The sequence below is a fragment of the Akebia trifoliata genome, chromosome 1, assembly GCF_017979445.1.
Source record: "Akebia trifoliata isolate Shusen 1 chromosome 1, ASM1797944v1, whole genome shotgun sequence".
Taxonomy (NCBI): Eukaryota; Viridiplantae; Streptophyta; class Magnoliopsida; order Ranunculales; family Lardizabalaceae; genus Akebia; species Akebia trifoliata.
Genome location: NC_141375.1, coordinates 25,686,240 through 25,701,018, shown reverse-complemented (window position 1 = coordinate 25,701,018; position 14,779 = coordinate 25,686,240). Strand labels below are relative to the sequence as shown.

The window sequence follows — 14,779 nt, the reverse complement described above, 5'->3', positions numbered from 1 at the left end:
CCGGTGGGAATTCTTTACACATGGCTTAGGAGCTATTGCAGTATTGGCCATTGAAATACAGTGTGGCCTTTCACAAAGTAGTGCATTGTACCAATGTGTGTGTGTGCAGGGTAATGAATGATGATAATTCATCTCGTAGTTCAGGTACAAGAGAGAAAAACAAGAGGAAAAGGTGACACTTCACTTTTTGTTCTTCAACTACCAAGTTTAACTTCCATGAGAAATGAAGAACATGGATGAAGAGGTTTAACTTGGCTTCTTACAACAGGTGAATATGGACCATATCAGGCCTTCTCAATCTAGAACAAACCATTTGCATGCAAGATAAATTTGTCTAAGCCTTCATTAATTGTATTCCCATTGCAAGGAGAGTTGTTGCTGAAGCCAATTACAGATGAACAAGTTTTGTTCGTTCATAGGCTTTTAGTGGATTATCTTAGTAGTGTGTCTGGCTCATATAGGTTCAAAGGATTCATGTGATGTAGAAGAGAAGCAGTAGCTTGCAAGGAGAATGCCAAGAATTGTTGCTGAATCCAAGTATGGATGACCTCACTCATTTATTGATCATTGACAGAATATCTTATTAATGTGTCTGGTTCATATAGGTTCAAAGGGTTCAAGTGATATGGAAGCAAAAGCGATAGCAATTTGAATAACATTCTCTTTGGATGAGGCCATTTGGGGTTGCAGATGGGTGTCCTTATTGTTTAGGGAGGTCTCTCAACGAAAATAGAGGGTTATATGTAATCAAAAGGGTTGTTTGTTTTGGGCATGTTCATTGTGAAGCAAACTGAGTTGCCATGTCATTGGCCTCTGAAAATCTGCTAAATTTTTCTTGCTTTGTTGCTCATTTTGGCAATGTCCCATCTTTCGTACTTACTATCTTCTCCAATCAGAAAATTTGTAAACAAACTTAAATGAATGTTAAAGTTGCATGTATTTATGCATCCCGATCTCTGAATTTTCTCAATGCCCATACGATAATAGGTAAGCAACATATTTGTTTAAATTGAAGAGACAATGATCATTGAAAACATAACACCACCACCACCACCTGAGGTGCCAGCTAGCTTTGTTGTTAAATTCTACGGGTGATGATACCATTGACCTGGGTTGGTTTCTTGTCAGCATCAAGTTAGTAATCTTGAATCTTATTCCTCCTGTTTAAAGCCAAGTCTTTTGTTATTGAAAGTGAGTTTATATTTGCTTTTGCTATCTTCATCTACTTCTTTTGGATCTTCCTCTCTTTTAGAATCTTCAACTTAAATATCTCTTCCAATAGAAGTTGTTGAACATGGCCAAACCATCTCAACCGACTTTCTCTTGGTTGATTGCCTATTGGAATTAATCCTACATTTTACGCTATATATTAATTTCTAATTTTATCTTTCTTAGTGTTTCCACTCATCTATATCAACATCCTCATCGAAAACAAAACATAAATTAAAATCACGGGAAATGAGATGTGCAAATGATGGACATTTCTACAAACATCACTAAAAAAAATCCTCTGTAAATATTGATATCTTCACTCTTAATTTTATTTTACTTTATCTTTGAAAAAAATTAGTGATCATTGGAGAAAATGACAACTTACTGGCGATTTGGATTTGGAAGAATGCCAATAACCAATGGCTACGATCATCCAATCAATGAAATCTTGTGGGCATGACCATTCAAGAGATGGCCCATCAACAAGACAGTCTTGAACATTTAAGACGGCTAATGGATTGAGGTAATAGATAGGCTTACGGGTTGAGTTTCAGAACGTACATCAAACAACGAGAGAATTAAGTAGAAAAAGTGTTTATTATGAGCACAGTACCAGCCCTAAATGTATATAACAATGAAATTGTATGTAACAAAAGAATGGAGCATGGGCGGAGGTGGTTAGCTTTTCCAGTTAAAAGTGGAATTGCAAACATCCTCCATAGATGTTACCAATAATCCCGACAAGAACATGACCCGTCTCTAAAATGGTGAAACCGATTGATGTCTCTTACAATGATCTCCCTCGAAACAATCCTACAAATAAATTTGAACATGGTGTGGCAATCCACACATACACGAAGGTTCTTCTTCACTCTAATGGGAGCCCCCGCTGGCGTTGCAATCAGACCAAATGCCACAGCGAGCTTCTCACTGTGCTGGTACAGAAGCACCTCCTTCTCACTCTGATCCACGTCGTGAAGGTCGATCTCTACCATCGGCATATAACCAGCTTTACTCAACAGATCACTCAATTCATCAAGCTTCCCATATATCTCCTTGGTTCTAGAGTGGCTTCTATCCCCAACTACGAAGGTATGTACTTTGTCTCTAACCTCAACCCAACTCATTCCCGGCTCCTTCTTCACCTTGTTGTCCTTCATCAGCCTTCTCACCTTGGCAACATTTTCCCACATACCCGCAGCTGCGTACACATTCGCAAGAAGAACGTGCGTTCCCGATTTCTCTGGTTCGAGTGCAAAGAGCATCTCGGCAGCACGTTTCCCAATGTCAAGATTCTTATGAATTCTAGAAGCACCAAGTAGTGCCCCCCACACTGACGCATTGGCTTCAAATGGCATCTTGTTTACAAGCTTCAATGCCTCGTTTAGTCTCCCTGCACGTCCAAGGAGATCAATCATGCATGCATAATGTTCTTGCATCGGTTTGATACCAAATACCTCTTCCATCGATTCGAAATATTGTTTGGCCTCAGTTACCATACCTGCATGATTGCATGCACAAAGAACACTAACTAAAGTTATATGGTTTGGGAGTACACCCTCTTCAAGCATCCGATCGAATAAGTGTAGAGCCTCTTTCCCGTGGCCATGTTGCGCAAGTCCCCCAATCATAGCGGACCATGACACAATCCCCTTCTCCGGTATCTCGGAAAAGGCAAGGTTTGCATCCCCGATGCTTCCACACTTGGCATACATGTTAACAAGTGCATTTCCAGCAAAGACGTCCAACTCAAACCCCGACTTCAAGACATGAGCGTGTATTTGCTTCCCTTGTTCGTATGCAGATAGATTTGCACAAGCATTGAGGAGGCTACTACAGACAAACCTATCCGGCTTGAGCCCCATATCCAACATCTCCAAAAAGAGCTTCAGAGCTTCCTCGCCTTTCCCGCATTGAGCATAAGTCGTGATCATAGATGTGAAAGACACCACATCTACATAGGGGGATTCATTGAAAATCCTCACCGCATCCTCCACATGGCTGCATTTCCCGTACGAATCGGTAAGACCATTTACAACATAAATATCAAACTGAAGCCCTGATTTCACAGCAAGGGCATGAACTTGATTACTCATGTTAACGTTCTGTACGCTAGCAATGGATTTAAGGATCATTAATAAAGTGGTCTGGTTGAAACTAATTCCATCTTTCTGCATCTCAGAAAAGAGTAAAATAGCTTCTTTGTCGTTCTCATTCTGAGAATATCCCGATATCATAGCATTCCATGCAATCAAATCTTGCTCTTGCATAGAATCGAAAACAATTCTGGCATCTTCCATAAGATCACATTTGGAATACATATCAATGAGTCCAACACTCACAAACAAGTCAGATTTGATATCCATTTTTATCAAACTAGTGTGTATTTGCCTACCCAAATCTTTCATCCCTAAACCGGCGCAAGCTTTAAGAATGCTTGATAAAGTGAACATATTCGGAATGATTCCCGACTCTTTCATGTCCACCAAGAGTTCTAGCGCCCAATCATGGTATGCATGAAGAACACAACCAGCAATAACAGCATTCCAAGAAACAATATCAGGTTGAGAGATCTTCTCGAAAACCTCCATTGACGCCTCCATATCTCCAAGTTTTGCATACATGTCAACAAGTGCATTAGCTGAGAATGAATCTGAATCATACCCAAGCTTTATCAGATACCCATGTACTCGCCTTCCTTGGCCATAATCCCCCGAACCCGTGCAAGCGTTCAATATACTTGATAGACTAAACTCATCAGGTTTGATCCCACTCAAAACCATCTCCTGGAACAGACCCACAGCTTCTCCGCAACAATCATTTTGCACGTAACTAGCAAACAAAGTGTTCCAAGAAACAACGTTCCGCTCGGGAATCTCATCAAACAGTCTACGTGAATCCAAAAACTCACCACATTTTGCATACATAACAACCATAGCATTCGCAACAAACACATCAGATTCAAACCCGGTGGCAATGACAATCCCATGAATCTGCTTCCCTCTATTCAAATCCTTTATAATCGAGCACGCTTTTAAAACACTAGGAAACGTAAATTCGTTACACTTAACCCCCAATAAATGCATCTCATGGAAAGCCAAAAGGGCTTCTTCACCTAACCCATTCTGGGCATACCCAGATATGAGAGAAGACCAAGAAACCAAATCTGGTGCAGAAACTTCGTCAAACAGGTTACGAGCGAAACCAAAAACCCGGCATTTTGAATATAAATTGATCAAATGGTTGCGGAGAGTTGTGTCTTCTGAGAATCCAGATTTGGTGATATGGGCATGGATTTGCATCCCTTGATTGAGAGATTTGGTGGCGCTGCATTCTGATAAGAGCTTAGAATAGGTGTTGGATGTGGGGAAGAAATCGCCTTTCTCGATCAAGCTTAGGATGGCTTTTGTTTTTTCTCCGCTAAATTTAGCGAAAGTTTGAATAGATTTAGATTCGGAGAGAAGATTAGTAGGTGGAGTGGAAGATTTGAATGGCGGGTAGAGACGTTGGTGGGAAGGATTTTGGAGGGAATTGAGACGCCAAAGCTTCATCCCCCATCAGTTGGACCCATTTGCATTTCGTTTCTATTTAGTTAAACTAAGGGTATGGGCCCCCACAATGGAAGCGCGCGCCCATAGCAGCCGATCCGATTTACTATTTAAAAGTCCATGTGGATTCGGGAGCAACTCGGACGGGTTTGGAATCAACTCAAGTTGATCACTACCTAGCCTATTTTGATTTTACGGATCGGGTTTGGACTTAAATTAACATAAGAGACTTACGTGGTTTGACAAGATTGCCTACATCCATGAGTAACGATGACAATTCTTTATTGATGAATTAGTGAAATTATAATACAATTTTAGTTGGCCCTCACACCCCCGACTCAACAAGGCAGAGCTAGTAAGGAGATGGTGAGGGCAATTGCACCTATAGAACTTTGAAACACCCTTATATTTTCGACTAATTACATGCCCCATTTGTCCCCCCTCCCTCCAATTTTTTAACCTCCCTCTCAATTTTTTGTTGATGACGTTGTCCTTTGAGTGAGTCTTCCCATATTCTAATTGGAAATGACATAAATATCATTTTTTTCAGTTTCTAATAAAAAAAACCTCTAAATTTCTCTCTAAGACCATTCATCTTCAAGTTTTTCAACTATACAATTAATCATAATTTGCCCTCACTACGAGAAAATCCTAACTCAACCCTTGCGACTCAAGATACACCTAAAAAATAACTCAAGTTAAGACTATAAACCAACATCTTTTACTATCGTTTGTTCGGTACCTAGGCTTTTGCTTTTATTCAATATATAATGATTGAAGCTAACTTCGGGTGATTATTCTGATCAGTTCATTGATGATTCACAAGTATGATGGTCCTATAACAATATTACTAAAATGTAGAAGAATTGAAATCTTAACGCTATGTAAGGATGGCATGAACCGCCTATAGAAGAATTCTTTACTTCCTACATAAAATCCATTCCAATTCATTGACAATTCTAAATTAGGGGTCTAGACCATTAACGCATTAAATGGATTGGATTTTATCCGATATTTGAATTTAGCATGTTTAAACTCTTGAAATAGATCCAAATAAAAAAATAGGTTGATTATGATTTGATGTCTCCTTATCTAAAACGGATACTAATTAATCTATTTATCCATCTACATCAAATGATATATATATATATATATATATATATATAAATCAAAATATTGTTTTCAACTAATGCAAAATATGAATTCTTATAGAAAAAAAAAAAAAAGAATTAATAGTAAAATAGAATAATGTAGCAATTAGTAAAGAAGTAACGAAGAAAAAACATGTTAAATGGTCTGAACTAAACGACCTGAATCAAGCTATCCAGACCAGGTTCGGTCCAATCCAATTCACGTGAAAACGAAATGATTCAAATATACATTCGGACACGGATTTAGATCCAAACAAATATCCAGACGCCATTTTAAACCCTAATACGAAAACCACGAGTCATTAAGCCCACAACAAAAAGACCTTTGAAGTTCTAACCTTTGTTAGCAATTGAGAATTCGATCGATTAGTAAAGAATTCAAGTTCTATTTGATTGTGAATTACAAAAATCCGATCAAAAACTCAATATATAAAAAATGTGGCATATAGTTGTTACATGTATCATCCATCTCAATTCGATAACCAAAAATTCATAATATGATAGTTATGGTGATGATATTATATTAGGGATGATAATAATGATGTGAAGGCGATAATGAGGGCATTAAGATTATTATTCCATCAATTTATATATTAAAAAAAAAGACCAAAATCATGGGGCATATTAATAATTTGAAAAATTAAGGTGTAATCTACAATAAATTATTTTTTTTCAACAATTACTTGTAGTGAATTTAAAATAACAGAGAACGAGTTATTGAAAGGGAGACTTACAACTTACAAGTTTACACTTATAAGGGAGACTTACAACTTACAAGTTTACACTTATAAGCGACATATAAGGAGAGTTTTTTTTTTTTAATTGAAAAATTCGTGAAAACAAGAGTTTTGGTCTTTTAAAACTTAAAATGTGTGAATTATTCAGAATACTTCAATAATCCGGAGAAGAAAGAAAAAAAACGTGAAATTTTGAAGAATTAAACGGGGGATTACGAACATGGGTTCTAACATTACATTTTACAAGGCATTCGTTCATTCCACCATTAGTAAATATGGATGGAGACTCATCAAGTCAAGTCAAGTCAAGTCAAGTCCAGACATAATCAAGTTCAGTGGGCCCCACAGACGTCTGAGTCTTCTCAACCATTTGATGATGATGCTCAGATTCTTCCAGCCAATATTCACCAGCTGAAGTGCTACACACACCACCCCCCATCTCATTGTTCTGCAATAACCTTCGATTACTTGGGTAATTCATCCCAAATTGATCAGCAGCAGCAGCAGTAGATGTATCTTCTACTGAAGCATTGATGATGGATGAAACCATAGCAGATGATGATGATGAAAATGATGATCCCAATGAAAATAAGTGGTGATGATTGAAGTTTGCATGAAGAGTATCAGCAGCAGCAGTGATGGTGGAGAAACAGGACACGTGCTCCATTTCGGAAGCAGCAGCAGCAGTATAATCAAGAAGTGGAGGAAGAAGGGTAGTACATGAAGCGGATGGATGTTGGATCCAACGATCTTTCTTTCCTCCACCACCACCACCTCCTATCTTCTGAAACACTCTAGAGATGACCCACTCGTCCTACGTAGTATTACACGTTCATGGAAATCAAAAGTAGTGAGAATTAACTGACATATCTTCTACCATCATACAACTGTAGCAAGCATATGGAATGACAAAATTACCCTTTTCTCACTATATAGTACTATAACAAAATATGCTTTTAGGTGGACTTTTTTTATTTTTATTTTTTATTGTGTAGTAGATGTGATAGCCATAGATTGTTTCCTCGAGATACGAGTTAAAAAAGTATCTAAGGTTATATCCACACCTCCACGTCAGAAATGTGAGAATAGCAGTAAATCCAAATGTCACCCCAGCTTTACCCTATACTATTTACCTATGAAATGAAGTTATTATTCATGGGGATTCTCTAACTATTATAAAGAGAGCTTTTCTATTAACACAGCAACTTTTACTTACAACACCTGAATCTAATATCTATATTATGCAAAGGACAGCAACTGCATTTCAAAAGGATTGGTGTGCTGTTAGTAAATTGTGGTGTGCTAATGGAATATCATTATTAGAGAAAAAAAAATAAAAAATTTATTAACTTCAATGGCTGAGAGATGATTAATGATTATTATAGTTGCCCACAATCCATTATTTTCTTTCTTTCTTTTTTAAATTTTATTTTATTTCAATCTTAAGGCACTCCCAAGTTTTTTTTTTTTTTTTCTTCTGTTCCTTTACCTTCTTTTTCGGTTTTTTTTACATCTGAAAACATGTTTTTATAAACAAGTTTTTTATTAATTTTGTTTTTCCCCTTTTAATCTGAAAACTTTTTTTCCTTAATTTAAAACACATTTTTAATATAAAAACACTTTTTTTTTTCTTTGAAAGAAAATAGCTGAAACCTAAAGCACTTACTTTTTAATCGAGAAAACAGCGTTTTTTTTTTTTTTTTTTTGCATTAAACGCAAAAATATGTCAAAAACGGAATTAAAGAAATTCCCAGTCAATAAAATAAAGACAATGTTTTCAGATTAAAAAGTTTTAAAATTATTAAAAGAAAAAAAAAACTAAAAAATGGTGTACCTATAGAATATCTATAAATATTAGGTAGAGAGAAAACCTTGGAACTCCTACAGAGATAGTGGTAGGAAAGCTTGCCATCAAGTCGATACTCGTGCATAACCCAATTACTCTTCTCACCCTTTGGAGCTCTCCCTTTGTAGAACACTAAAGTCTTCTTCATCCCGACAAGTCCACATGTTCTCGAACTATGTATCTCCCTATCTTTCCCTGTTGCCTTCCAGTAACCACAACCAGTCGCTCTGTTTGTTCTTAGTCCTGTTGGATACTTTCGATCACGCAAGTTAAAGAAATACCACTCTTTCTCTCCCATATTCGCTTTCTCTACAATACAACAACCCCTCATTATCAGATATCAAATAAAGATTAAATTTTTCTAGGAAAAAAAGTGGTAAACTTGAAGAGAGAGAGAGAGAGAGAGGTACCTGGAAGCTCCCATGGTTCACATTTGTTGAGGTCTACTTCTGTAATGGCTCTTCCTGTGAAGTTTCTCTCCAGGACTTTCTTTGTTAGGTAATATGTGACGAGTTCTTCGTCTGTTGGGTGGAATCGAAAACCAGGAGGAAGATGGGTTTCTTCGTTGTTGTCCATTGAAGCAGAGAGAGAGATGCAAGAACAAGTCAAAAAAACCTGAACTTTAAAGAGGGGAATTCTAAGTTTAGGTGAAGACCCAAATTTGATTTATGAGAAAATTAGAAACAGAGTGGTAACTCAAAGAGAGGAACTAAGAAAATATAGTTGAAATTTTCGGGTTTTATGCGAAACCCAAATGCAAAAACACTAAAAACAAACGATTAGACATGAAAGCCAAAGACTTGCTGAAAACAAGGGAAAAGGAGGAGTGATTCGACTGAAGAGATGAAAACGATAAAATTGATTATTTGGATTTGAAATGTGAGGTTATATCATATTGGTTTCATTTGATGAATCAGGTGTGACAGTAGAAAGGAAGGTATGATCTGGTAGAAGATCTGCTTCTATGTTCTGTCCTCCGCTGTTGTTCTGTGCTTTTCCTGCTTTGCAGCAACCCATATCATATACATTGCAGCGCTCTCTCTCTCTTTCTTTCTTGTTGCATGAGAAGGTGTGCAGGCATTCCTCGTCTGTAAAGAGAGAAAGAAGAAGAACAGAGTGGTTTTGTTGAGTAAATTACAAATGGAAGAGAGAGAGAGAGAGAGACAGTTGGGGGATTTGATAATGGATCAATAAAGCTGTTTCGTATCTCACATGTCAGCACAGTAAAAGTTAAAATAAGCGGATTGACATAAACGAAGTAAATTCACTGCCTATCTCTTCTTTCTTCTTTATTGTTTGTTCCTTTGTTTGATACCCCGTTTTTGATCAACCAGCCCTTTGGCTTCTCTTTTCTTAATTATATATTATAGAAAAAATATATAATAAAAATTACCCAAGTAATGAATTTGATTTAGATCATTTCTTTCACTTTTATTAACCATCCTCTTTATTATTTTTAATTACATAAAAGAAATGTATATCCCCATCACCCCCACTTATGAATTTGATTAAAATATTGAATAATGTTGGGAGTGACATTAGGATTTATTGCAATTCTCACATTTTTGTCGTAAATGATTTTTACTTGTATATTGAGAAAATACATCTATGACTATCACATAAACACAGTGAAAAACAAAGTCCCTCCAAGATTTTACTAAAATATTTTGTGATGAATAAGTTAGATTTGAACCCATGACCTCAAAGTTGCTTAACAATGTGTCAAACAAACTGAATTTTATTAGGATTACAATTTAATAATTTATTAAGTATCTCCAAATAAGGGTATCAATCAAAGAAGGACCACTTAAGTTAGTGGTAAGAACTTGTAGAGGTTGTTCTTAAGGTCTTAGGTTCAAACCCCTTGAACCCCTCCTTGTGTTGTTCTGGGTCTACCATAACCCTACTCACCTTTCAAAAAAAAAGTAAGAGCATCAATGGGTAATCCTCGTTAGATGAGTCTAAAATAATTTGTTACCCATGAGATCCATACGTGTATTTGAATTCCTAATTTTACTATCCACACCTTGCTTAAATATGTAATCCTCATTAGATGAGTCTAAAACAACTTGTTACCCATGAGATCCATGCATGTATTTGAATTCCTAATTTTACTATCTATACCTTGCTTAAAGGTGTTTCACTTCTTTAATGTTCTCTTATAGTAAGATTGAAACCTGGGTGGATTGGAGGGTAAACCAAGCTCAATTCATCCCAACCATTTGGGCTTGAGCTCACTAACCCAAGCTTGATATTCTAAAATCAAGTTGAGCTCGGGTTAGCCTGAGTTGGGTAATTTTGAAGAGGTTAGAGGGGTTAGCTCCTTGAATATCCTTAATTTCATTTTAATCGATTCATAGATTTTATATCTTAAAAAATTCAACACCAAAAACAAAATCACTACTAAATAAAATTACATACAACCTCCAAATCCATCGAGAGAGAATTTTAGACAAACTATACTTAATCAAAGCCCACCTTAACAATATCCAATTGTCCACAAGTCAAAATAAGATGGAATCAAAAAGTTAAACAAAAAAATTTTATAATTACTACCAAAATATTTTTATATTAGTACATTGGCAAGGGTTTCAGGTTGAGTCGAGTTATTTAATCCCTTAACCTGAATTAAGGTTTGGTTGAGATATTGTAATCCAGGCTCAATGAATGCCAATAGCAAGATTGTTGATAAGGCAAAGTCATTATTTTATCAACGAATTCGTAGATTATAAAAGTGACGAATTCATTGTAAACAAATGCTTTGAAAATAAAAATAGGCAGTGTACCGAAATTTTGGCAGTGTACCGAAATCAAAATTTCGTCATATTCAACACACAAAATGGAGAATTACCCAAACCTAAAAATAGAAATCTAACAAATTTTTTTTTAAAAAACTACTAATGGCACCCCAACTTTTACTTATTCTTAACCATTCATGATTTTCATGAATTTATAAATAAACAACCATTTACGTCAATGAGGGAAGTAAATAAAAAACATTTTTATTTTTGGGTAATTTAATAAAAAGTCCATATGAAATGAGTGATATTAGTGCTACCCCCTTGCGAAATGCAAGATAAGATCTACCCCTTGACTTTCGTTGAGCTAGTCAAATCATTAATAAAAAATGATTGTCAATAATAAAATAAAAAAGATGGTAAAATGTCCAAGATACCTTCATATGTTGAAATTATGAAAATATCCTTCGATTAGATCAACCCAATTAAGTTTAATCTAATCGTTTTAAACATAATAACCTTGAGAATCCTAGTTATTTTCAAACCAATTTCTCACCAATCAAAATCGAAATATTAAAACTTAATCTCATCGTTTCCAACCCATTCTCATCATTTTCATCTCAATTTCATATTTTTCAACCTAAAATCATTGTGTTTATCTCAATCTCATCATTTTAATATCATCTCAAATGCATTATTTGATCCAACGCTTAGAATTTTCATATCAAAAATATTGAAAAAAAATAAAGAGAAAATACGATACAATGAAGAAAATGAAATCAGTAACACCCCCTCCTGTAAATATTAATACTACTTTTACCTCTCTTAGCATAGTAAAAAATACAAACATGTTTTTTTCTTGATATTTTTTTTCCACGAAAACTTGAGCCTTGAAGTCAAAATTGTTAAAAAATCTCACATGAGAGTCTAAACTTCCATCCATTCCACGAAACATGACATCTTTACCCAAAATCAAAATAGGTTTTGAAGATATTAATGATAGGTTTTCGAAGTAATGGGTTTAAAGAATAAAACCCAAACACTCTCAAGAATATTCCAACAATAATAAATACACACCTAAGTAGAATAAATGAGATAATCAAAAAAATCTTAACTTCATTTTCATCTTATTTAAGAAGATGAAATTTGAATTTTATTTTTAATCCAATAATATAAAATATTTCAATTCAATGATTGAGATTAAATTAGATTTTTTATTCTTTTAATTAAAATAATGATATTTTGATAATTTAAATATTATAAGAGTAATTTAGGTATTTAAACAATATATCGTTAATTGAATTGAGAAGGGTAGAGAAAGTTCAAGGGTAAACCTATGATTTTAAAACTCGTTCGAAAGCGAGATGTATCGTCCGAGTCGTCTCGATATCAAGTATGGATGAGGTGGATGGACAAGTTAATTTTTCAGATGAGATATTATATCTCACGTTCATTTTTTTATTTTTTCTTAACAGTACATCTCAAATGTATCCAAAAGTTCATCTGAGACGACTCGATACGACATGGACGAGTCGAGACGCGAAATCGAGTTTTAAAATCATGGGTACACTTCATCCTGCATTCCGCAGGTGTGTTACTCAAATACACTTTATTTTCATAATTGAGAATCTCGAAGTCCATCGAAGGGTCAAAATCTCAGGATGACCGAACTACGCATCCATCGAGGGTGAATAATAACAAGCACTAAATTTTGAAAAGTAGCTCGAATGTCGAGAAATATATCAACGATTGCATATGACGTCATCATTAGCTCACCCGCCGCCTTCCGTGTTCTGTTAACTGTTCATTGTTGTTCAGTAATGATGACTCGTGAGTCAGCCCAGCCGAGTCAGAGAGTCCCCCATTATGATTGGTCATCTTACGTGGACTATATAAGCCGTTGCACAGAATCTGAGAAGATCCTGTAGCATGGAGTGTGTGATATGTGTTGTCTCTATCGGATGACGTTGATTGGATGTAAATGTGATGTAGATTGAGATGATGGGATATCATCTAAGATCACATGATCTGAAAGCGTGTGTAGCGATAGAGGTCCGCAAGAATAACTAAACATATAGTCTAGAAGAAGTCTAGGAGTCTAGTTTATTAAATGTAATCAGGTAGCATGTGATCACATGAGGTCGTCCATCTATTTGGGGGACCTACTAACGACATGTCTTGTCCTATCAAATCACATCACCTATCATCTCCATTTTAGTTTGACTTGTCCTCTACTCTGACTACTCCTTATCTCCACTTCTGATTTCTTTATGACAGGTGTCAATAAGTCGTTCAAAGGAACTCAAACTTTCGATGTTATGTGCTGAGATTGCAAATCCTTAATTCCCCATGTTACTAGGTTCAGACCCTATGCTGCTTGGTTCGTAGGTTCGCTCAATAAATTTGGGTTCATGCCCCCTTCGAACGAATGCGATATGGGCTCAGATTATTACATTATTCTTATAATTTAACTTCCATCTTTAAATATTTATATATTTGAAAAGTACATTTTTACATTAAAAATATTGAATTTTAATAATGTTATTTGGCTCGAATATGACTCAATTCATACTCGAGCCCATTAGATCCAGGTTAGGGCTTAGTAGACTTAAGCCCGGTATAGGACAGGTTCAGGTAGAGCCCGCTTCTTAGGGGCCGGACTAGGGCTAAACCAAGCCCAGCTTGAACCCATCCACTGACAGTCCTGAGCGTAGAGAAAGTATGGCAAGGAAATTTTTATCTTCATTTTCTTTTCAAGTGTACTTTTAACTTAATTGTCTTTCCTCTTTTACTCATTTTTCAAGAATATCTCTTCAATTTTATATATTAAATTTTCTCTTCCATTTTTTTAATAACACATGTTCCAACATAATTATATTTTCTTTTCTCTTCCCTTTTCAACAAGACCCTTCTAACCCTATTATCTTTCCTCTTTTACGCATTTAACTTGACGTTCAAACTCTAGTGCAATTATTATATTAAAAAAATTGTTTGTTAAATAAAAACGACTTCTTTTACATGTCCATTTGCACAATACCACCTTCTAATTTAATTTATAAAAAGAAAGAAGGAGAAACAATTTTCTTTCTAATTTTGTAAGATTTCAAATCTTAATAAAGGTTGTTGAGTTGAAATGGAGTCCTTTAGATTTAATGGAAAAACCCTTACCCAAAAAAGAAAATTTCAATAAAAAAAGAAACTTAGACCGAAGGTATTAAAAATGACCAACTATTGAACTCCAACCAAAACTCCCAAATTTAATAGTGAAAAAAGAAAAACATTTTTAAAATTCATAGACTTTTGTTCTCTACATCCTGTGGCATCGGTTCATGTTTTTGGATGCCACAAGGTGACCTCAATGACCTTCACTAAGATTTGAAATCTTACCAAGTTAGTAAGGCTACACTTACTTTAAAACAAAAAGAAAAAATACCTATACGACTATAAATTAAAGATTTTCCATGTGCTTTTCCAAGATGTGCTCAAACAGTGAAAAAGGATTTGCCTGACAAATCATTTGATAGGTAAATATTTTCCCAGCAATCAA

General features: G+C 35.4%; 1 protein-coding gene and 1 pseudogene across 1 annotated transcript; both read right to left on the bottom strand.

The window, feature by feature from the left end:
* Positions 1–1,806: 1,806 nt before the first annotated feature.
* Positions 1,807–4,830, bottom strand: LOC147411239 (pentatricopeptide repeat-containing protein At5g04780, mitochondrial pseudogene; annotated as a pseudogene).
* Positions 4,831–6,772: 1,942 nt separating this feature from the next.
* LOC147411238 (protein CUP-SHAPED COTYLEDON 2-like) lies at positions 6,773–9,768 on the bottom strand. Its single transcript, XM_086446360.1, has 3 exons — positions 8,905–9,768; positions 8,520–8,803; positions 6,773–7,462 (listed from the first exon to the last, which is right to left on the bottom strand). Exons 1-3 carry the CDS (start codon positions 9,068–9,070, stop codon positions 6,959–6,961), a joined length of 954 nt encoding a protein of 317 aa, XP_086302486.1. The 5' UTR covers positions 9,071–9,768; the 3' UTR covers positions 6,773–6,958.
* Positions 9,769–14,779: the final 5,011 nt, after the last annotated feature.